The sequence below is a fragment of the Xiphophorus maculatus genome, chromosome 21, assembly GCF_002775205.1.
Source record: "Xiphophorus maculatus strain JP 163 A chromosome 21, X_maculatus-5.0-male, whole genome shotgun sequence".
Classification (NCBI taxonomy): Eukaryota; Metazoa; Chordata; class Actinopteri; order Cyprinodontiformes; family Poeciliidae; genus Xiphophorus; species Xiphophorus maculatus.
The window spans coordinates 14,674,131-14,699,622 of NC_036463.1; the positions used below are offsets into that span (position 1 = coordinate 14,674,131).

General features: G+C 41.0%; 1 protein-coding gene across 8 annotated transcripts in view; it reads right to left on the bottom strand.

Moving 5' to 3' along the window:
• zfhx4 (zinc finger homeobox 4) overlaps positions 1-25,492 on the bottom strand; it is a 98,011-nt gene that overhangs the window by 5,417 nt on the left and 67,102 nt on the right. For 7 of the 8 annotated variants that reach the window (XM_023326721.1, XM_023326716.1, XM_023326719.1 and 4 more), the window contains exons 7-11: positions 14,239-14,337; positions 6,630-6,763; positions 5,459-5,659; positions 4,964-5,084; positions 1-4,800 (exon numbers count right to left, since the gene is read on the bottom strand). The exon at positions 1-4,800 is cut by the window's left edge and continues 603 nt beyond it. In XM_023326721.1, coding sequence (XP_023182489.1) covers positions 1-4,800; positions 4,964-5,084; positions 5,459-5,659; positions 6,630-6,763; positions 14,239-14,337 — 5,355 coding nt within the window. The remainder of the gene's footprint in view (positions 4,801-4,963; positions 5,085-5,458; positions 5,660-6,629; positions 6,764-14,238; positions 14,338-25,492) is intronic. The other variant, XM_023326722.1, reaches the window with a different exon arrangement.

Sequence of the window (25,492 nt, forward strand, 5' to 3'; positions counted from 1 at the left end):
CTGGTCGATCTCCACTATTGTTGACTTTTCCAGATTTGTTGAAAGGGTTGCCTGCCCCAAATGGACTGGGAGAACTGGGGTCAGCAAGGCTGGACGATTCACTTCTGTCATTGTTATCATCCATTTCATCATCTCTGGAGCTATAGTAGGAGTCACAGTCTTTTCCAGAGAAGCTGAGGGCAGGGCTCACCATGCTGAATTGAAACCTTTCATTACTAGCATCAGAATTTAGCAACAGGCCCTTTTTGCTGTCGTTCATCTTGTCTCCTCCATTAGCAGTTAGGCTTTCAACCTCATTGTTATTACACTCATCTCCAGTTGTGACATCACTAATGGCTGTATTAATTGATGATGTCTCATCGAAGTCCATCTTACTGAGATCATAAGATGAAGCTTCTGCTGAATTATTATTAGGCCCTTCAGTTTCATCACAGTTTTCAGCTTTTAAGGATGAAGGGCTTAAGAAGTTTTTTATTTGAGCCTCAGATGGTTTGACTGGAGTTGAGGATGCGGTTGGCAACTCATAGTCATTTGGCTCTGTCTTGTTGGGCAGCTGTGGGTAGTCAAAGAAATTATACTTATTTGGGCTTTCACCTCTTTCATTGTCTTGATTCATCATTGGGCTTGGCGGCAAGCTAAACCCTGCTTGTTTAGCCTCATGCCAATGTCTTGATCTTATGTGACTATCTAAAGCAGATTTAGCCTTAAAGAGTGCTCTGCAAAAGGGGCATTTCTTGTGGGACTGTGAGGGCCCTATAGCCCTAAACTGACCCTTTCTCTCTCTTGCACGAGTGTTTTGGAACCAGACTTGCACAACTCTCTTCTTCAAGCCAACTTCTCGTGCAATGTGGTCCAACATCTTCCTTGTTGGATTAGAGTCAAGTAGATATTTGTCATAAAGGATTTCCAATTGTTCTGGTGTAATGGTGGTCCTCAAACGTTTATCTCTATGTTGCTCTTCACTACTGTTTCCACCATCTTTATCATTAGCATTTTCCTCCTTGTCATCCAGTTTTCTCTTCATTGACCCAGAGCCTACAGCTGTAGCCATACTTGAGCTACTCTGGGATGGCATTTGGGAGAGCCCCCCAGATAACAGTTGGCTAGCCATTAGGGGGTTATTTGGATCAAATATCATATATGGCATATCGATGGGTCTTTCAAGAAACTGAGAATGGAGGAATTGGTTCTGGGCTGCCAGAAAATGCATGTGCTGGTGCTCTTGCCACAGCTCTACTGTAGGAAAGGCAATCTTACATTGGTCACACTGGTACTGAAGCATCTGGTGGGGGATACTGTTTGTGAGTGAGGAAAGTGCAAGAGAAAGTGGACTTGAAGGTACTGTTGCTGCTTGTGGCTGAGAATGGGGTCTTGACAACTGTGGCTGGGGAGCTTTTTGGGGGGGTGGTTGAGGTGTGCAAGCCTTAGACGGTCTTGGTTCTGGTAGTGACTTCATCACTGGTGAAGGGGGGATCTCAGATTGTTTCAGTTCTGCTTCAGGGGAAATATCTGGCTTTGGTGATGCTTTCCCCATGGGTCCACGAGGTGAGGCCATCACAGGGGAGCTTGAGCCTGAACTGGTAGCAGTCCCAGTCTGGGATGGTTTGGGTAGCTCTAACGGTGCCAGGTTTGCCTTGAATAGAAATGGTTCAGGATTATCTGTGTATTCCTCACTCATGTTATCCTCATTCCCCTCTTCATCTTCATCTTTGTAGCACAACTTTTTCTGGTGAGTAATAAGATCAAAGATGCGTGGAAATACAATGTTGCACTTCTTGCACTGGTACTGCATGTTGCTGGTTCTAATGTATCTCTCATTGGTGAGCTCTTTTTTCTCATTGTCCTTTGAATCTGCCTGATTTTCATAACTCTTCCGAGCCTTTTGGCGGGCATTTTGGAACCACACCACAATGACTCGTGTTGGCAGATTGAGTACTGTAGAGAGCTGCTCAATTTCATCATCCTTTGGATATGCGTTAGTATCAAAAAAGTCTTGTAGCACCCTCAACTGATAATCAGTGAATCTGGTCCTAGAGGACCTCTTGTTAATGGCTGAGTCAGTTCTGTAGTACTCATGTGCACTGACCTGGGGCTCCATTCTTATATCTTCTAATGTAGTAATTGGAGGAATATTAAAGTTGTAGGGAGAGTCTTTACTCCTCTGTCTTTCTTTGAACAAAGTGTTGCGGAACCAGTGCTTTATGACTTTTTGTGGCAAGCCAGACTTCTCTGACATTTCCTGAATTTGTTCTTCATTAGGGGAATTATTTATATCAAAGTTTGCACGGAGTATCTTAAGCTGATCATCAGTTATACGAGTGCGTGGTCGCTTGAACTGAGACTGACGGAGGAAGTTTGGATCAAGACCCAACTGCTGTTGGCAGAGCTGTGTAAGGTCTGTGGAGAGGGAGTCCATACTGGGCAGCTGTAATGCCAGCTGAGGGGGGAGACCTGGGTGCTGGACAGACTGCATCATCAAAGGTGGGAAAAGTGGCAAATCTAAGGGAACAGGAAGCTGCACTTGGGGTGGTGCAGGTGGGGCAGTGGGTTGTGGAGGAGGAGGCGGTGGTGGTGGCTGGACTGGCTGGGTCTGAAGAGTAGTTTGATGTGTAGTTGGATGAGAAACAGGAACTGGTGATGGTACAGGCGTTTGAGATTTGGTCATCGATGTAGACGGGGGCTGAGGAGTTGGTACTGGGGTAGAAGCAGTTGGCGGTGGAGGAGGAGGAGGAGGAGGAGGTGGAGGTGGAGGCGGAGGTGTCTCAGGGGATGCAGGGTTTATTGGATAGAGTTTGTCATAGGCCTCTCTGTACTGCTGAGCAAACTTTTCAAGCTCAACATATGGGAAAAAGTGACTGTGCACATGTTCTTGGTGGCTTTTGAGAATCAGCATATTTGAGAATAGTTTTCCGCACATGCCACACTCCAGCTTATCAGTGCTGAAGTCTATTTGCTCAATGCCTTCTTTGCTTTTCTTTTGATTTTTTTGTCTGTTTTCATTATATTGGATGACCAACTCAAATCCAAAGTTTTCTAATAAAGCTTTGGCTGCATTGCCCCTTGCTCCTGACACAATCCGTGGAGGAGGGATCAATGGCTCTGGGAACTTTGACTTTTTAGGATCCTTATTTTCTTTTACTCCATCACTCACTCCATCTCCTGTATTTTCCATTTTAGTTCTGCTTTCCTGTTTATCTAAGTGGTCTTCAGCCTCTGCAGACATGTGTATTTCTGAAACTGATATAGTATTAGACTCCATTTTGGATTTGTTATTCTGCAGCTGTTGGCTTTTCTGATGTTGAATTTGGGATTGTATCTGAGAAGCCTGATGCTGTTGTTGAGCCTGTTGCTGAGCTTGAGCCTGCTGCAACTGATGCTGCTGTTGCATCTGCTGTTTCAAGTCTTCTAGGAATGACCCTGTCAGGCCAGGCATTCCAAAAGCTGCTGCTGAGTGTAGCGCAAGTTCTGGGTTTAGATTGAATTCAGCTCCTGGTATGTAAAAGGGGAAGAGGAATTGAGGCTGTTGAAATTGGAGCAAAGCTTCTGGAGTCATTGGAAAATGAGGGAAGAATGCTGGGTTAAGAAACTGAGGCTGAAAGAAGGCTGCCTGTTGCTGGAGTTCATGCTGAAGCTGCAGCTGCAGTTGGGCTGAAGACTGTGCTGACTGGTGGCTGCTTGCCTGTGCTGAAACATGTTCAGTAGTTGGTGTTGTCTTTGTGTTGCTGCTGTTGTTGGTTTCTTTGTGTTCAATTGCATTTTCTTTGTTAGAAGAAGGAGTCCCACTTCTAGCACTGTCAGAGTTGCTAGTATTCCCTTGTGCGCTTGGACCTGGACTTTTTGCAGGGGTGGGGCCACTGCTGCCAGTGACACCACTGCTGCTCACTTCCGTTTTGGCTGTTCTTGCTTTGGTCTGGTGGAGCACTGACCTCATATGAATTTCGAGAGTTGAACTTTGGCTGTAGGCAACGTTACAAATATTGCATTTGAATGGTTTGTTATCAATGCTGTTGGATGTCTCTTGTGGCACAGGACTTGATGCCTCTTGAAGAACCTTTTTCAGTTTATGTAGATGGGAAACTGAGTTGTAGTGGACCAGTAAGATGTTCTTCTGGGTAAAGGACTCTTTACATACGGTGCACTTATAAGGTCGAGAGGGGTCTAAGAATTTCTCCATTGTAAAGTTGGGGCCTTTTCTAAATGGTAGGGTCCGTTTTGGTTCTGCTCCCATGTCATCAAGCAGAGAGCTGCTGTCACTTCCAGTAGGACTGGGTTTATCCTCTTGGTCCATTTCATCATCTTTGTCCAAGTCATGGTCAAAGGCTTGAGCTTCCTCCAACGCCCTGGCCTCACTCTCAGTAATGTCACCATTCAGTGGCAGATTTCCTATTAGCTGCTGCACCTCAGCCTCACTCAGTTCAGGGTGTCCATTTTCCAAATGTTTTCTGAGGGCTAGGAATGTCCTGAAGCTACGCTGGCAGAGGCTGCACATAGTGGCTGCTCTGATAGCGTGGTACTGAGAATGTATCTGAAGCTTCTGCATTGTCTTGAAGGCCAAGCTGCAATGGTTGCAACGGTATTTATAGACATGGCGATCAGAAACAGAAAGCTGCTGTTGTTGTTGTTGAAGTCTTTGGAGCTCACTGAGATGGTCTTGTAGGTTGTCAGGAGACTTGCTATCATGTCCTAATCCAGTGGTTCTTTTCCAGTCTGGGGCCTCTGAAGCCTCTTTGGGGGGCTTGAGTTCCTGTTGCTCTAATTCATTCTTGTCTTGACTGGTTTGGTCCTCCTTTGAGGTGTTTCCTACAAGATGCAACAACAATTTGCAGCATTATTCACAGATTTCTATTATAACATCTTATGGATGTTCTTAATTTTTTATTTCATAATAATTTAATAGAGTGTGACATCAGTTGTAATAGTTTAAAAAACATTAATTGGGGGAATATAACTGTACTCTGCTCACCTTTAAGCAAACCTGGTCCATCAGTAAGAGAGGTTGGGGAATTGGTTAACGATGGAGTTTTCCCTTGTCCAGTCTGGGGATGCATTACATTATTTGGTGTGGCTGTATCAGGTCCAACAACCTATCAAGTTAATGAAATGGAATCAGTTACTACAACTGTATAAAATATATGTATACAAAATAAACTGCATAAAATTCCATGCATAATCCAAATGTTAAAAAAAAGACAATGTATTTACTGTAAATTCTTATTTTTAGTAAACATTCTTGAATTGGGATGATGTGATTTCATCATGGACATTGTGTAAACAAAAACACTGAGATCATGGAAAATAAGTCTTTTGGAAAATATCCTAAAATAAATGGAAAATTAGACTAAAAGCTACACTCTAATTACTGTCCTTTATCTACATTTTAAATGCAAAATCAGTTCAATCACATTTACTGACAAGTACATGCATAGAAATTTCATTCATGATAATCAACCTCACGTACTGTTAGAATCAACTTCTCCACACAGTCAGGAGCCACACTGTGAAGGTGCGTGAGATGCAGCTGCAAGTGAATTTTGTTGCTTAGGACATCCTGACACAGTGGGCAGCGGATTACAGGCTGCATGGAATGTTGGGACATCACATGGAGCTGCATACGGTTGGCATCTTTACTGCTGTAGTTGCAATATGGGCACTGTTGAACCTGAAAAACAAGAACGCATCATTATATCCTTCTGAATCTCAACTCAAAACCGATTTAGATTTTCAAAAATATTAGCAAAATTACATTGAGTTAGGTTTTGTGTTATTTATTCAATTTTGTCTTATCTCATCCATGATTTTCACCTCTGCTTCAAATTCAAAAGCCCACCAGAAACACAGAAAAATGTAGATCAACCATATTTCATGTAATTCACTTAGGAATCTAGGGCAAGTCAGGCAATTTTATTTGAAGAAAACATGATTGGCCAGAATTTCTACTCAGAAGATTAGAGATGATAAAGGTGTGTACTCTCCTGAGCTATGTCCTGCCCTCATTAGATGGAGTACTCTTAGCATAGCTACGTCTCTATCACCTGTTTTAATAGAATCCATTTCTGAAATGAGTACATCCTCCCTCCTTGCAGGACCCAGAACCAGACGGGCTAATACTTCATAATCTAATTTAAAAACACATATAATTTAAAGAGATGCAAAAAAGGAAAAAGAAGCAGAGAGGGATGCCTAAGGCTAGTGCTGGTATTCCACTTAAGAACACAAAAGCTGGCCTATTGTGCTTGATGTTAAAAAGCTCTGTCAGGAAGGGAATGTAGGGTTGCGTTTAACCCTTTGAATGAATGCTGGCGCCAGCAGTTGCCAAATGCTTGGCTTAGCATTTTTGCTTCTTACAGTTAAGTATTTTCCCATTAGCTCATCCCACAGTGACAGTGAAGGTTAAATTTCATTAGGCCTTATGAACCTGCCTTATTAGCTATTAGGTTTCTGTACATGCACTGACAAATTCATCCAAGTATTTGCTATATGAGGCTAGAGTTTAACTTAAAAACAGGTTCATCACCAGCCTGTGCAAACTTTACATTTCAATAATCAACGTAAAAAGGACAATCTTTAAGTTGCTAGGAAACACACCCCAACACTTTGCAGTGTTCTATTGATTTTCTAAACACCTTTACCTGGTCGCTGGCTGACATCTTCCCCTCTGCAGACTTCGGCCTTTTGGGTGGACTTTCAATTTGACGATCTGCCATTAGGGAATGTTTACCCATAGCATTCAGTCCGGATACCTCTTTGGACATGGCATTAGATCCTAAAGGCAGAAAAAATAATCAGTTACTATTTTATGTCTGTAAAGTCAAACAGACGTTTGACACACAAATGTCATTTTACATAGCATATATTGGGTCAAAAGGTACACAATTCTTCTACACTCGAATGGGCATAAGGTATTTTAGTTGGGGCGTCAATATCATGTTTTATTCTTTTACCATATTTAGGGAATCACCCACCTCTCTAGGAAAAGAAAACAATACTCAGTTCAAAAGCTAGTCACTGGTGATTACACTGTCAAATAATAATTAGTAGGTAAAAAGCTTCAGCTGAAGCCATTTCTAATATTCTGAAGTGCAGCGATAACTGGATCTTCATCTGTATAGATGAAACTTCTGCACAGCATGGTACAGAATTAAAACAATGTAATTATTGTGTCATTGGAGCAACATTTGAATGACACAAATTCAGCAGCTGCAATGCATACATGCACTACATACGCCATTGCAGAGTTGTTGTGCTTTACGACAATTTTGTGCTCTTGCAGTGTGGCTCAGGCACTGCAACAAGATCACATGTGTAGGAATATGATGCTGAAGTGTTATTTACTCAAGACAGCATATCTTATGCCACTGAAATGCAAGGCAAACATATAAATCTAAGCTGGAACATGGAATCCATCACAATAAAAGAGGGAATCTTGCAATATTACTCTAAATATATAGCATAAGGCTAGCAAATATTTATTTTAGTAAATATGCTGACACTGTGAAATGCTGAAGCTGTCTCGTCTTAGAAATTGATCAAATGATTATTGATTTACAAGTAATATTGTGAATATAAGCACATATTCCCAATTAATATTCAGTGGGGCATAGGTGATGATTCAAAAAATGATTTGACTCTAAAACAACATTAGCATGGGCGCAAGCACAAATTGTATAATTCATATTCATATACAGTGACGTGGTGCAGCCCTGAGGACATGTAAAATGGGAAAAAACCCAGTCAGGCTCATTATCACAGCACGACATACATTAAATGTTATGGTAATATTATACACTTCATTAGTTCATATACATTTCCCCGACTGCCTCAACAACTCCTGTGTCTGTACAAGATGCAAAATTTTCAGGGCTCGGTCACGGCTGGTGGTACAGTAGCGGTGTGTGTGTGCATGTAAGTGTGTGTGCGAGAGACGTAAACAGCAGGGCTCAGTGTTGAGAGATCAGCCTCTGGTTGTATTTAGTAAATGCTGCAGCCACTGATAAATCTTTCATTAGCCTCATCCTAAGATACAAGCCGTGCAGGCCCTGCTATACTCTGCCACTGCAATTTACCCAATCTGCTCGACACAAAGACACAGCAACAGCAACTCTCCCTCCCTCATTCCCTCCCTTTTACTTGCTTTCTTCCTCCCCGTCTCCCTAAGCTATCCCCCCTCCCCCTGGCCCCCGCTTTCGTGTCCCCTCCCTCGTCTGGTCACTCAAGGCAATATGTGAGCCTCACTCTTGCGAATCAACGCTTCACGCTAGATGCACAAATGGAAAAAAGGGGAAATCAAAGCACTGATACATGGAGAGGGGGGGTTGGAAAAAAAAACATTTTGTATTTCATATTATTCTGTGGCTCGTGTTTGTATTGGACGCATATCAATTCCTTTGGCCCGTTCATGCATTTTAATTCTGTTGCATTAAGTAGGCGTTCCACTTATTTTATTTGTAATCCCCTATATCTGGAGCCTGAAATATTGGCCTGTCAAGGAAAGTGACAAGAGAGAAAGAGGGAGAGAGGGCTAGAAGAAAAAAAAAGAAGGAAAGGGAGAGGGTGAGAGGGGGGGGACACAAGGGCACAATGTGAATTTCCAAGAACATCCGAGAATTGCTCTGCAGCTCAGAAGACCGAGGTAATTTCGTCTTCAACTGCTTGTGATGGTCCCTGCATATGTGTGTATACATGCATATATATTTATATGTGTGTGTATATGTACCTCTCGTCAGGACTCTGACACGCCATTGGTCAGATTGGCCCGGGTTAGAAGTGGCAGTCGCATCACCTGACCTTACCAAAGTCTGCATCGCCGCCTTCCACATTTATTATAACCATTTCTAATTTCAACTTTCAATTTTTGGCCCCGTCTTCCAGTCAATTTGCAACTAAATTACATCCAGGAGAAAGGAGATGAGGCGATTGTCGGACGAGAGCCTGCGAACACATTTACAATGTGGCTCGGGAATAGAGGCTAGGACATCACCATTGATTACTGTCATGCTGAATGTAAATGTATGTTTGTGTAATGTCTGCAGTTGTTTTTTTTTTTCTTTTTTTGGATGTGCAACATAAAATTCCATCCCCCGGCTTTATGCGTCTTTGACCTAGGGCTTTCAGTGGTGAAGAAAACACATTTTTGGGCATTGGAGTGAATTTAAACTGCAGAATAAGTCCAAGGATGTAGTTGCCTATAAAATAGTGTCTGTAGCAACCATAGCATTGCTAATTCTTCAGAAAAAAAAAAAAACAAAAAAAACTCCAAAACATTGTCTTTTGGTTAATGGTACTCTTCTTTGTCTGCAAACCACATTTAATGACTGTTCATCCCCATCTGCGTCTCCTACTGTCCAATCTTCCGTTCACCCCTTCACCAAATTTAGTGGATTGGCAAAATAAACCCCAAACTCAAATCCCCATCCCAAGCCCCCGCCCCGAACAACTACCCAGCCCTCCCCAACCCCTTTCTTCTAAACCCCACCAGTGACAAATGTCTGCACAGAGCAGCAGGACCTTGCTTGATTAGATAAATCAAAAAGTGATTTATGACACTCAAGCCCCTTTTGCATTGCTGGGGGAAAGAGTGGAACACACAACACCCATCTTTATTTGCAACTGTCAATGGTGTTTAAAGAGCTGCATGTAAACACACATACACACTTGCAAAAATGCATGGTTGACAGTGAAATAGAAAGAAGTACATACATACATACATACATACATACATACATACATACATACTTATATATATATCAAATACAAAGCAACACCATAATGCTTTTAGTCTGAACCCAACTCGAATTAGATTTTACGCGGTAAACCCTTACATCTTTCCTAATATGTCTTCATATGAATTTCTGGCACAAACTTTCTTGTTATTCTAAAACAATTTTATCTACCAAAGCATAGAAAATGCAACATTGATTCCATGTACCGTATGTCTTTCTCATTTATGAAAATACCACAAAAAAAAAAAAACAACAAAAAAAACCCCTCACAAACATGGAGTAAAGGGGGCTGGGTGGCATGGATTTAGTATTCAATTTAGCTGTTCTGATCCCTGGCAGACTGGCTAGCATTACAGAGCAGTAAATCTAGGAGGCAGAGCCGGCCAAAGCGGGCCGGGGAGGGCCGACTAGCATGATTTACTGGCCTACTGCTCTGAGGTTACGCATTAGGCTGACCTCCGGTCACCTGATAACATTACAGCAACACACTCTGAACCTCAAACTCCCACCGAAGCACTCAGCAGGCCCAGGTCTAGCCGGAGGGAAGTACACAGAGATAGACTCGGAAAGGAGCAAAATGGAAAGGGGCAAAAGTGTAGAATGAGAAAGAGAAAGAGAGCGCAGGAAATAAAGAGAGAGAGAGAGAGAGAGAGAGACAGGAAATAAAAAAGAAAGGCTATTAAACAGCAGCTGTCTTTTATAGTTTGTGTTTTTTTAATGACTAGCCTCCCTTTTTCTCTCCATCTCTGCATCTAATGAGATATAAATATGTCCAAGGTCTTGTCACATTTGACAAACTGTATGAGACATTCAACAAGCTGTCATTACAAAGAAAACACACATAGGAACTGCTGCAGGCCTGCAATTAAACATGCTAATTTTTTTAATATATTTTAATCTCATCAGAAAAGCAGCACATCGCTGCTCTCAAGTTTGGCAAATTTGCAAGATGTATGCACATACAAATCCCTGATACTATTCAGAATATGACTGAGGAATTATGGAGCATTTTGCCAAAGATTTTGTTTCCCCCCATTTCACCTTCACAATATTAGTACATAACATTTGTCTGCAGGAACAATGAGTACTTTCTTTCCTAATCTGAATCCGTTAGAGATGTCTAATTTCTTAGGCTGTCTGACAGGCTCATTTCTATGCTGGAGCCTTTGTTTGGTTGGTTATTTATAAGAAGTGGGCCCCTGAGCTATGGGGGCGACATGTGCCATCTACACACACAGCACAAAGCTATCTGGAAGTAATCCAGATCAAGAGCATTTGCATGAAAATTGTAACAGAAATTATAGTTAATGTAAACTGACATTTTATATATATATATATATATATATATATATATATATATATATATATATATATATATATATATATATATAAGACTGTAAATGAAGCAAAAAAAGAAAAAAGAAAACAACAGATATTTCAATCTTTTCCTACCAGTTATTCTTATTATTGTTTTATATCTTTCTTCTGCTCTGTCTTGGAGATGAAGTGCACACACTGATCACCTGGTCACACCCCCAATTGAAACTAGGCATGGGTTGGTTATATTTTGTATATAGGAAGGTATTCAAAGGTTTTTTTTAGATTTTTTTGTGATTTTTCATCCTAGCAGCCCTTCATTTTTCAGTTGCTGTGCACTGCCAGTCAGCTGGTGTACAGAAAGCTACTTAATGTTTCTCTATTTTGGAAAGAAGACAAATATGGCTGTTTGACTGTGCAGTGGACTAAGCCTATTAGTGATTCGGTATTCATAGATTTATCCATTTTGAGGATTTTTTTGTAGAAAGTGACTCTTATTCTGTGAAATTATTTTCACAATAAAAATTTCCAAAAATTTCTTCAAAATATTGTATATTTTCAAGCGTATATTCAAAAGATAAGGAAGACTGTAGATTCTATGGAAGTACTGTAACAGTCTTCACAGTTCTAATTAATAGACATTATGGTGCATTTGGTGTTGAAGTAATAAGAAGTTGAAGTAAATAAGAAAATAAAAGCTGTTTTAGAAGGAGTCTTCACAGATGTCATCTATTCATGGGCGGTTTGTGGTCCCTAACCCATGCAAGTACTGGTCAGTCGCTGATTTCTGTTGTGAAAGACATGCACGGTTCTAATTTTGGAAAAGGAACTATTGATTACTGTAACACTGGGGCTGCACAATATTGGGAGAAGATGATAGTGCAATATTATTTTGCATTGTGGTTATGTTTCCAATTGGTGCTAAATCCAGAATTTTTCCAATTATGTGTCATTATCTCTTCATTCTCTCTGAGCTTTAGCGTCTTAATTACCAAGCTCTAGGTCAGCTGTGGACAATGAAAGTTCATGCAAGTGATCAAATATCTAATTACAAAGCAGAGCTTGCATGAATGTCACCAAATATTACATCCAAGCATTCCTTTCTGACTGAGATTTTGGACTCATCGATTTTGTGAAAACAATTACAAGTCAATATACTGTGCAGCTCTAAGTGCTTGTTGTCACGGTTTTCCTTCAAAAAAAAAAATCTCAAGGGATTTCCTGGTAAGATAATAGTTAAATAAAAAATAGATAAATAAATAAATAAAACTATTTAAAAATAAAAGCCAGGAGCAGTATGCCAATAAAGCAGCTGGCTACCATAGCAGTCTAACCAGCTATTGTTTGCTTGTTATCTTGCCAGAGTTCCTTTCTACAGAGCAGAACAAGAAAAAGTATATAATATAATATTGGGCATATACTTTATTTGATTAATAAATTCATTTTTATTAATGAATAAAAAGAAATAAAACTGTAAATAAATGATACAGATGACTGCAATAGTCCTTTTTTAATTCTAGATTTTGTGTAAGTACAGTCATATCATGGTATTTTTATTTAAGGTTATCATTGCATGAGAATCTTGTACCGACCCTTGACTAATCTAAACATTTTGAGCTGGCCTGAAATTTGAAGGTGATCGAAAAGAATTGGGATTGGGGGGGAATACAAGATTTAATGCTGACACACAATGGCCATTGCTTTTTCTACGACTCGACTTTCTCAAACCGCTGTTAATCCAAATAGAAAATAAAACACTTGCACTATTATATTTGGCTTGGCTGACAAACTAAGATCTGGCCCCCAAGGCATTTCTTGTAAGCAGTTATTCACAAAAAATACAATTGGCACGCATTCCTACTTGTAAAACAGACCTCACTATGCTCAAACAGCATGCAAGGACACGTGCATACAGAACGAATGCACGCCTTTGAACGGGGGGGGGGGGGGGGGGGGGGGGGGGGGTCTGGACATTGTGTTGCTTTGCATGCTTTGCTGTTTTGCATGTCTTCGGGGCTGTTAAATGACACTCTGGGTGAAATGCAGCAGCAAATGCATGGCTGGTGGTTCCCCACCGGTCGGTCAAACGGGCCTGTCAGAATGATAGAGCTAAAAGATAGATGACTAGCTAAACTAATAGGCCCCAGCCTCACTCAGCTCTCCTTCTGCCTCATTGAGCCTCACATTATGGAGCTAGGTATGGCACGGTAGGAAGAGAAGGTAAGGAGGGAGCTTCAGATGGATAGAGGGTGGGAGCTAGTAGGTTCGTGTGTGTCTGTGAGTCGGGGTTGGGGGGGTAAGATTAGAAAAAATGAGACATTTCTAAGGGGAGGAAAAATGAGAACCCTATGCAATGAGAAAAGGAACAAAAAAAAAAAAGGTGTTCAGAGATCCCATGCAATATTCATCCCCAGCCATGGATTTCCATCTCATACATAAGACCAGATGAATTCTTATTTGAACAAATCAAACCAAACAAAGCCGGGACTATCCTGACCACAACTCTGAACCTTACCCAAAACAACACAAACGCCAAGACTGTGGCCTCTTCCAGCTCACAATGTTTCTATTTCAGCAAATGAACAAAAGATCTTGTGCTATTTTTCTGTCAGTGGTATTACTGGTGGTAGGGTCACAGATTGGACAACAATTAAGTTATGGATTGAAAAAGGGGGAAAAATAGGAGAGAAAAAAATGCAAGGGGGGAGATGGTGCTGGGGAAAAAAAAACTAATTTAAGGGTTGCAGGGATGCAGAGCAATATTAGAAAAACATATACACAACCCCCATCTAATCCCGCGCTTATGAAAAATTAATATGTCATCGGAGAGGGCACAAGAACGAGAAAAGATTAATGCAAGGCGCTTATAAATTACAAGCACGCAAACTGATTTGATTAAAAAATAATCTAGGGCCTGGACACTGCCTGGTAATATCCACAACACTCAACTTTTCCCTCTCTCTTTCTCTTCATTTTTCTCTCTTCTTATACCCCCCCCCTCTCTCTCCTTTCTCCTCTATCTGTCAGATGGAAGCGATTAAAACAGGTCATGGTGGCTTGTAAGCAGCGATCACATGTTACGCACACACTCGAATGTTATTTAAGTGAAGGCTATATAGATGAAGAGTGGCTTGTGCCTTGGTTAATGGGTGTTTTTTATGTCAAATAAATTTTTTATTTTGCATCTCGTGTGCAGACTTACGGTCGGGTCTTTTGCTTTCCGTCAAATCTCGGTCAGTCAGGTTGAGTCCAGGCCGGGAGGAGGATCGAAGAGGTCTCTCACTTTCCTCTGCAGCCTCTTCTGAAAACACAGACAGAATTCATTACCCATCATTCTCTCTTAAAAAAGTGATGGAAAATGTGCAGCTACATAATAGTAAGTTTTTTTTTGTTGTTGTTTTTGTTGTTGCAAGTATTGCTTCTTGTTCATCTACAGCTAATTTCAAATAACCAGTTTTTTTTACAGTGTAAAGCTCAAATTTGCTCTACAATGGACGGTATACCATATTATCGAATAAATAAGAAGAGAGTCTTTACTGACTAAAGCCCTGCAAAGCCACTTCTAGTAAGTAAAACACAATCTATTCATGGCCTGGAAGCAGGGAAGGTGCCCCACATTTACAAATGTCCTCAAGGAAAACAATTTCAAGTTCATTTTATTGTAATGAATGTTTCAAAAATAATTCAAACCCAACACAGCTGTGTTCTTTTGTTGATATAAAGTACTTTTTTTCTTTTTACTTTTTTTTTTGGGGGGGGAGAGACATCAAATATGTCAACGTTTACAATAGTTTACATTGAAAAGATTTTATTGGACAAGTTGAATTCGTACAGGTTTTAAAACCAATTATTTAAAAAAAATGCAGTACTTGGTCACAGAAACTAAAAATATATTATACAATTACTATTTTGACTCAATCCAATTTGCTAGGGTGAATCGTCCACTTATGCCTTGGTACTTGGTACTTATTTGTCCAGCTTACATTATTTGTATGCATCTTAAGAAAGAGAAAACATAAAAAAGGCGTGTGAAAAAGAGAAAAAAAAATCTAGATTAATTATATTGTATTACCAGAATGCTAACAAAAGCATTCTTTATACAGTTGTTCCAATCTAACAGACTTTAGACACAAAAAATTACAAGTGGAGCATAGTCTTACCAATTTTAACACATTTAGTACGTATATTTTTCCTTAGGATAACATATCTAACTATAACTAAGTTTTTTTTTGTTTCTGTGACAATATTTTAGAAGAAAGATATGCTATATTTCATTTTCTGTTTTACTTTTGGTTGTTAAGAAGTCATGAAATGATAGACACACATTGATGTGAATCGAATTACATAGAAAAGTAGATGATAGCAACATTTTAAATTGAGAATTATTTTAATTTCAGCTTATTTTATTTTTTTTGTCACATATAAAAATATTAAAATGCGAGGTTTAGGATAAGAATACAGTAAAATAGAAATAAAAAAATTGCACGCTCAAATTGTAAAAGTCATTTTCTGAACTATTATACATGGAAAATAATTCAGAACATTCATATTCTTATATACAATATACATATAGATTTTATTTTCTTTTTTTGCATACTCAGAGACATCCACACACACAAACACACGCTTGCAACTCTGTACTATTAGCAGATTAGCCTGCCCATCTCTGCGAGTTCAGCCCCTTGTTTGATAATTCTGTGTATCTGCAGTGTTCTGCCAGTGGATTAAAGTGCGCACATGTGTGTTTGTGTATGCGTATGAGTGTGTATTTGTGTATACGTGTCGCCAGCACAAGCTAACACTAATCCTAGCCGAGCCCCAGCGCTCCCTTTCATCCAGCCATCATTTGTCTCCGGCTGGGCTGATGTCACTTTGTAATGAATTTTGAGCAGTCTGAGAGAGGCCAGATAACCAGACACACACTCAAACATACACACATATACATATATATATACACGTATATATGTATATGTGTGTATGTTTGAGTGTGTGTCTGGTTATATATATATATATATATATATATATATATATATATATATATATATATATATATATATATATATATATATATATATATAATATATATATGTCTTCCATCTCAGGAGTAGAACACACCAGTCCAAAATCAAAGTGAAACCCATGCAAACTGACATCAAACCTTGCACACATACACTATTGTGTTAAACCAAACATATATACCCCCCCCCCCCACACACACACACAAAAACCGTTAAAAATTTCATGTCTTTTAAATGGGGTGAGGTAGAGAAAGAGAGGCAGAGAGAGAGGGGGGTCTCCCTCACCACAAACCTCTCACTCTGCCAGAGTATTAAACTGTTATGTGTGTGTGTGTGTGCACGAGTGTGTTTAAAAAAAAAAAAAAGAAAAAAAAGCTGTGCTCATCAATCCTGCGGAGCCTTAATAACCATATTTTATGAAACACAAACACACACACTGCACTTACACAGAGTAATATGCACAAAAGTCAGGCAATGGGTGCACTGAGGTCAGCTTGCATTTGCATACAATCACTTTTGGCCATTGTATGATGGCAGTACGGGGTCTCCAAACCCCGCCTAAGAAACATGATATGATTAACCCTTTCACATAACACATGGTGCAAACACACAAACGGAGACTAAGCACTGGCGCCATTGCTTTAAGCAGCAACACATTAAGAGGACATTATATACAGCATGAAATTTTCATGGCAGATGCTGGCATGTGATTGTTGGGGAAATTTGCTGCAGTGTTTGTGTGTGTTGCAGTCATTGTTATCTTTCTGCATTAGTCCATGTGTGTGCTGTGCATGTTTATCACATGTGTACACACGCAGTCTGTGTGTGAGTACGCGCGTGTACGTGTGTGTTTGGGACAGCACTCTGCTCCTGATGTTTTATTAATACATTGGTGACAACGGAGATGAAATATCTCCTGTCAGCTGGGAGAGCCTGGGCTGCAGAAATTGCAATTTTCACTGCTGGTGCTGCTGCAGCGTCCATCTTGTATTTTAATTCCCCTCACCTTCACATATAAAGGAGGAGAGGAAGAATACTCGGCAAATTGGCGTGTGGATGTGTGTGTTAAGTGGGTGGAACTGTTGTATGTGCATACTGCTTGAATGTCCTTTGTGACTGTTTTATCTTTTCTGCATACTTGACTTGCCAAGAGTGGACATATTGAGCATCATGTTTTATACAATTTTGGAAGAGAAAATAAGGTAAATAAAACCAGAAAAAAAGGTGAAACTGAACTTCATTTGCTATTACATGCTGAAATAGCAGCATATAATGTAAATATACATATGCTTTGTTAATTAAGAATCAGTTCAAAGTTTTACGTTAATTCTTGATATTGTTCCGAAAAATCTTTAAGATCTGAATAAAAACAGTAAATATTCATAAACTATAATTTTCTGTTAAATCTCAACATTAAACCCGATTTGATGTTGTAAAAAATAAACTGTATTCGACATCACATTTAAAAGAAAGAAGTAGCATTTTTAAATGGTTCTATGAAGTTGGCTATTCTTTTTTTTCTACAAGAAGACAAAGGAAGTAACCAACACAGAGGTCAAAAGGAAGTCTGTCTGAGATGATAATACTACTAAAACACCTTTTCAACCAACCTCTAGGGGGCAGTATACCTGTAGCTAAAAAAGAGGAATAGAATCATAAAAATGAACAAAAAGGGATGAAGAAGGAACAGGAGTGGTGAGGAAAACCGTATAAAAGAAAAAAAGACAGGGCGATCATCTGGGCCCAATCAACCCTTTTTTTTTTTGCTTCTTTCTCCTCATACTCGGTGATATCTGCGGTGTGTCTGTGTGGATCCAGGGAATGTGCTTCCACACTGAGGACATTCCCAGACAAGCTCTCTCCATACATCAGCCCAACGTCTGCCCTCCGACTGACCCTGACAGTTACGTACCGCATTTGTGCGTACGCCCGTGTGTGCGTGTCCCTGCCCGTGTGTGTGCGTGGGTTTGTTAGTATGTGTGCGAAATTGATCAAGCGAGAGAGAGAGAGAACGCAAGGGAAAAAGAGACACTGACTGCAAGTGTTTGAATGCGAGATGTCATGTGCAGGCGTGTGCGTGCGTGTGTGTGTCTGTGTTTGAAGGAGACGGGGGGACTCTTAACCATCAACTTAATCGCTACCAGAGGACAGAGCAAAACTTTCGCAGTCACCTTCCTCTGCCTCTGTGCACAAGCACACAGACACATACAGAGCGAAAGAGAGAACAGTCCAGGCTGTGGATGTGGAGGGGGTGTGATTTTGGCAGCCTGGTGGGACTATCTTTGATGTGGGTCAGTCGGAACATTAAAGCCGGCCGGTGGGCTTGAGTTAACCACAGACCCTGGGTTTGATTACCCTGCAACTGACACAAGCCTATATTTAACTATTAAAGAGGAAGAATAACTAAGTGACTCTTGATCATAGTTAAAGTTGAAACAGTCTGGTCTAAAATCTAACCATTAATTGGAGGTCAGTGTGGAAACGTTGGAAGGGTGCTTGACATGAAATCTAAACCATATCCTTTTACGTTTTCACGAGAAGAAGACCCTTACTCTAACTCTAAAGACAATGAAGAGGTTCACACAGATAGGTCTCGGAGAATGCGCTGAACAATATATTAAATGAGATGTTTGGAAAGTGAAAAATGGAGCGATAGACATATGGGAGATGAAAGCAATGAAGAATGTATTGAAAGTGTCAGCACTCTCTCCGTGCATGTGTGCGTATGTGCGAGCGAGCGTGCCCTCTAGCTATATAATGACCTGCTCTGAGACCACTCGCTCCCCCTCCCGTTTGCCCCTAAGGGCCCATAACCGCCATGCTGGGTCATTATGTGCCCGGTGGAGGACTCAGTCATACAAGCACTCAAACTGCAGAGTGATGCCACGCCAGGAAGCTGGACGTTTGGACGCTCCAAAATGGCTGATTTTCTTAGCTCAGCCACCTCTGATTTGCTTCCTCAGGGCTAGGATGGGGCTCATTAAAAGGATAAAGGAGGGGGAAATAATCCTCTCCCCACGTTTTGTTTATTTTAAACCAGAGACTACATAAAAATGGAGCATCAACTGAAGCTGTAATTGGAAAAAATCAGCAATAAATACACAGGATTCTACTGTATAGTTCAGACCACTGTCTTATTTATTTATTTATTTTTTTGTTCATGTATACATTTTAATAAAGACTAGATGCACTGTGTCCAGTGTATCAGTGGTAGTAATACAGCCTTAATGTTTTGGGCTGCACCCCTGACTGCCATGTCTCCTTAAGTTAGGTTTGATGTTGATGCTGATTCCTTTCTACAACTCTGGCCATGTCCCCTGTGAGACTATTTGTGCATATGTGTGCGTGAGAGAGCAGGAAGGGGCCCTGTGATGTCACATTCCTGCGCCGCGCGCGTGGCTCTAGTTTGGCCTCTAGGTTTTAAGGGGAAAGCTTTGAAACATTACACCATCCCACACAGTCACAGGCCTTCATACATACACACACACACACACACACAGTCAAGGGCCAGTGGTAATACTGCCAGAGTAATAACCTTACAGACTTACTGATCTCCCTCCCTCTTGTTCTCTCACCCTCAAATCTTTATTTACCCTACTCTCCCTCTGTATCCCCCTCCTCCCTTTCCCCTTATTCCCCTTGTACCTTTCCCCCGAATTTCAGCGCATTTAACAAGCATTTAGATCTTAACCAGATGTTGTTAATGTAGCATGTCTAAAATACTAAACATCAACCTAGCGGAGAGGGTCTAGAGCTCCTGCACAGGGCCTGGGAAAAACTCACTCACTCGCCGCACACGCTTTTCACACACACCTAACCAACGAAGCCCCCATGCATACGGCACACATTTGCTCCCATGCAGTATTTCATGCACAAGTATTTCCGCAGTATTTCCGCAGCTCGCATGCTAACATGTAAACACGGCAGAGCGAGCAAGCGCACGTTTCCACCCACGCGCAGCCATTTGTTGGGTGAAAAACACACGAAAACTTAGTACACCAGCGACAAAGAAAAGAAAGAAAAAAAAAAGAAACTGAAAATGTTTCAGGGAGACTGTGAAAGCAAGACAATAGAATTGTCACATTTAATTTGCTCCTGGTGTGAATGTCAATAAGTTGAACCAAAAGAATTGGCAGGGAAAAAAAAAAGAAAAGATTTTTGTGTTCAAAATGTGCTTGTATCAGCAGCTCCAAATTTGCTTTGTTGTTGTCAATTACAACTTCCTGGGACACCTCTTGTGTTTTCATTTTCCTCATATTGCCCGCTCTGCTGTCTTGCAGGCAACTAACAAAACACCTATTACTCCCAAAAGAAGGAGAAAAAAGGAAATCATATGAATAAACATAGCCAGGATTAAAGCCTTGCGTGTCTTGCTTGCTGTGCAGAAAGAAACTGTTGTTTTGCGTAAAGAGGGATTTCATTTTCAGAGCTGTGGGCACTGTGCGTGTGTGTGTGTGTGTGCGTCGGCGTGGTAATGTTAATGATTCCTTAATGGCAAATACAAAAGGTTTTTACAGAACAAAAATGTGGCTTCAAAAGGCACAGTGATGCACCAACACCTGGCTTTATACAATAGAGAAGCAGGGCTACTGGACACCACACACACACACACGCGCGCGCACCCCCCCACGCACGCAAGCAAACACACACCTGCATCTTACACAAGAGCCATATTGGCATTTCGGCTGTTTGAAGCACCTAAGGCTGAGGAGGTGAATTGAAGAGGCGGCATGGCAAGCTTACCGAGGGATTTAAGAATAATTTTAAAAGAAGATTCCTCTCCTCTGTTTCATCTCTTCCCATCTCTCTCTCTTTTTTTCATAATTCCTCTGTCCAATATTTATCCAGCCCCTGATTATAAACATCTGGCTGATGGGGCAGCCTGCACAGCAGCAGCAGCTGAAGAACGCACGCATGTACACCCACACACACAGACGCAGTCACGCTCAGTGAGAGTCACACATGCAGTGGAAATATCACACAAAGTCGGCAACGTGACCCTGTCACGTCCAGACCGGGGAATGGAAGGAGGGGGAAACAGGAGGAAAGGGAGTCGGACCAGACAGCGACGGAGAGAGAGAGGGAGAGAACTAGGAGCTGAGGGTTAATGGCCTCCCCATCTCTGTGATAAGAATTCATTCTGTTCTATTACCAGCACTTATCTACAGAGGTTCCTGTCTTTCTGTTCCCTTGGTCTCAAACTACGCGCCCATACACACAAACACACACCCACGCACGCAACAAGGGTCCGAGATCGATAGATGAACCTAATGAAGAAAGCAGCTGTTTCTCGGCATACCTGCTCAACTCTATCAGCGCAACGAGATCTGCCTGTTTTACTCATCCATCTGTCCATCCATTTATCTATCCACCTATCTTCCTATCTGTCTATCTATTTTTCTATCTTTTCACACAGCTATCCATCCGTATGCCCGGTCCATCTGTTTCTCCGTGTCTCCATTTATCCTTCTATCTCTCCATCAATCACTACACCGGTAAACAAAGATGCGGCCTGGATAGATATAGTTTCGAATTGACCAGACTGGTCCTTGTCATGCATTCAAGGTTTATTTATTTTCCGGGAACTAATACAAGCCCTGAAAACGGGGAATCTAATAAAATGGCTGCCATGGTTTGAAAGAATGGGTTTTTGTGTTTGTGTGTCTGCGTCTTTGTATGTGTGTTTCTGCTTAAAATAGGCCTGTGACGGGCAGTGGCCAAATGGATAATGCTTAAACAGATCTTTATCCCGTTGGGCTACTGTCCTGTTTTTTGACAGCATCAAACCATCTGCTTTCAGAGCCATCACAAACAAAGCTGTAATCCTGGTTGGGAAGCAAAGGAAAGCAATCATCACAAAAGAACTTATGAAAAAACTCATTAAAATTGTTCTAATAATCATAAGTGGCCAAAATCAGAACCAACAATTCTGACCTCAAAGAAAACCGGAAATGAGCCTCGGTCTGGAAAAGCCTGATTGGTGCATCTCTACATGTAGTCTTAATTTTATTATTTCTGTATGTTCATTTTGAAAAAGTAACACATTCTTTTATGTTATTAAAGGATTTCTTTTTAACATGGCAAACTGTTTTTACCTCTTCATTTCATATGTGACGACTTTTTATACAAGCATGTTTAAAGGGAAACTATTAACATGCTTGTCCTCTGTACCTACCTACAGAAGACTCTGTACCCATCTACATAGAAATAAAAATTGTTGTATTTTTATGTAGGTAGGTACAGAGGAAGAGGAAAAATAACAAAATAAAGTCCTATACGGAAAGAAAACAAATATATATATATCCATCTAATTAAAATAAAAATCCAAAAGGAAAAAGAAATCCACATGGAACTTGTAATGCATGGCCACATATATTAACAACACACACACACACACACGCCCACGCCGACAAATACACACCACAGGGCCGGAGATGATACTGAGCTGCCCTGGAGATGGCATTTGCAGACTGTTACAAATAAGGAGTGTTGGCTTTCCTCTGACTTTCTCAAAAACATGCAAAAAATGTCCATTTCATTACTGACTAAACAATGTCATATGGGCCCCCACTGGCCCTAATAGAAGCAGACAAAGACAGAGCAGCACACATATGCTTCGAATAAATCAGATTACTGAGGGAGAGTGGGGGAGTGAAAGAGTGAGAGAAAGAGGAAAAGAAAGAGAGACACCGCTAGACACTTAGAGGATTGACAATATTCCCCTTTTTTTGCTACACCCCCCGCCCCCATTCTCTCCCTCTTTTCCTTTCCTTCACTTTCTTAACTCTCTCCTCTCCCACCCCCTCCTCGGTAGGATCTGTTTTAGATTTGAGCCAGTGCAAGAGCCATATCTCTACCTTATCTCTGCTAGCCGTCAAAAAACAGAAAGCTCCATGTTTCCATGCATTAGACCTCCGGCCCCCTGACATGCCACTTGAAAATCTTTCTGCCGCTTGCAATGGCTGTGCAGGATAATAAAAAGAGGGTGAAAAAACAGCTAATTTATCATTCAATCAAATGAAACACAGGTTATTAGGCTGGGCTGATATTCTTGCATGGAGGCTGCTCTGACACACTGCTATGTCACAGAAAATGTCAGTTCTGCAACCCAAATGTTGCAGAACTGACATTGTAACGTAAAAAACTCCTCAAGTGAGACCACGATTACAGAGCTGCAAAGTGTTATTAGTTTTACGAGAAAGGATATTAGAATCTGAGAGGTTGTAACATTTCTCATAGATCCAATTGTGTGTGTTTTTTTTGTTTTGTTTTGTTTTTTGTTATAGCTCCAGCAATGCAAAAGCTCCTCTCAATTGACTGTTAAGGAAAGTATTGAGTCCTCTTGAAGATGTAACCACAAAAAAAAAAAAAAAAAAAAAAAAAAAAAAAGCATGGGAAGGGTGTGGAATATGTTAACAATTTGAGGAAAAAGGAAAAATCAATATTTAAATGACCCCACATATTGATTAATAATTAAGTCCTAATTGCAGCTCCGCTTGGACTTTCAAGCTGCCCTGTGACAATAGCTCGGAAAGAAGATAGGGAAACATTATTGATACACTTTAACAGTGGTGGTCGCCCAGACATTGATCCAACCACTTTGCGGTGTCTCTGGCATGCATGCACGCCCGATCTAAGTACACGTGCTGTTTCAGAGGAGACGCGTGGACCCCGCACCTGCACGGACAAACAAAATGAACACACCTAAGTGGACTTACGGAGCATAATTAACCTTCATCCGGGAAAAGTCAGAGCTGTCGTATCTGCAGGCTTGACTGCCCATATGTTTGGGTGTGCATGCGTGTGTGTCTATTATAATTACTCCATTAACTGTGGAATAGATTGACTTTAGATGGGGTTGTTTGTGGTATTATTTTGGACAAAATAAGAGAGTGCAAGGAATGAGCATGTGGGCTTTGTGTTAAATCCACGAAAGCCTACGCTCATTTTTATTTTATACTCATCTCCTTCAGCCATGTGATAGCAGGTCTTCATGTTCAAATCCATGTGTCTGTGTGTGTCCCCGTGGGCCTAATCAGGTATCAGGTACCTTTTGTTTTGGGAGCCCATTGATGGATGAAATCTTTATCTGTGCTATTGATCAGAAGGGTGCAGGTCCTAAACTGTCTGTCGAGCTGCCTGCCTACTCCGGCTCTAACAAGATTGCCAGGGCCGAGTATATCAGTTAACATTTAATCAATGGCAGCTTAAGACACTGGGGCTAAGGGAAAGAAGCCCACCGCTTCGGCCCCCTGCCCCAAACCATTACTCGGGATTGAAGCGGAGCAATATGTGGGTGCAAGTGGGAGCTCCAGATGATTACAGGGGATTGGGTCTGCTTGATCACATGTCTTCAGGGGGACTGAGGTGTGTATCCGTGTGTGTTTGTACCTCTGTGTTTACAGACACAAAAGTGCTCACTTGTCAATATGTTAATTTGTCCAAAGGAGAAAAAAAATAAATAAATAAAAATCCAGCTGGAGTTGGAGTGACTGGAGAGTCTCAGAAAATTATTGGGGAACTGAATAAAGTGACAGACATATGAAAAAAATGCTTTTCAATTCATTCAGTTCAAGTATAAACAGTTCTTTGTAACAAAAAATAAAATAAAATAAAATAAAAAAGGGAGCAAGGGAGAAAGAAAGAGAGAGAGAGAGAAAACATTAAAACATACACCACAGAGGAAAGATGTGACATATCAGGCATTGCATGATTTTTCTTTTCTGCCTTGCTTGCAAAAAGCCCCCTGATGGTAAAATGCAAAAGAGGAGACTCAGCAAAAAAGAAATATGATCAGTTAGGCTTTTTTCCTTGCTTTTTATTTTTACCATCAGCTCATCTCATAGTAAATGAAACCACATCAGATCTAAGAAACAGATCCTTTCTCTCCCATTTTTTTTCTCCCCCCTCCATTTTAATATTAATGCTCACAGCGGACACCACCGAATCTTATTTTGTGAGAATTAAGCTTCTCCTTACAGCTTTTTTCCCCGTGTCTCTCAATGTGACTGAGTGTAGCGGCGTGCAGAGTTAGCTTGGGGGAGTGGGGGATTCTCTGACGGGGGAAGCCCCTCTTACGTCCCTGTCTTTCGTCCAAAGCCTGAGAGATTCCCACCACCTAAAAATCAATGTGTGTGAGAGCATATGTGCGCCTGTGTATGTGTGTCAAGGTTTTGTAAGACAAATCTCTCCAGCGTGCGCCGCTTTAGTGCTATTGAACCGGGCTTCGATCACTCGGCCACTGTGAATAATGCAAGGCAGGCTGCTGCTCACTTACAGCGCAGGATGCTCGGCCTGTGTGTTGTTGTGTGTGCACGCACGTGTGACAGGATGGTCCTTTTCCCCTCTCGCAAATGCAACAGGGCAGCTCTTCGACGTTCCTCCACTTGGCCCTCTTAATCTCGTGTCAGATACAGGAACTCCCACATTGATACTGTG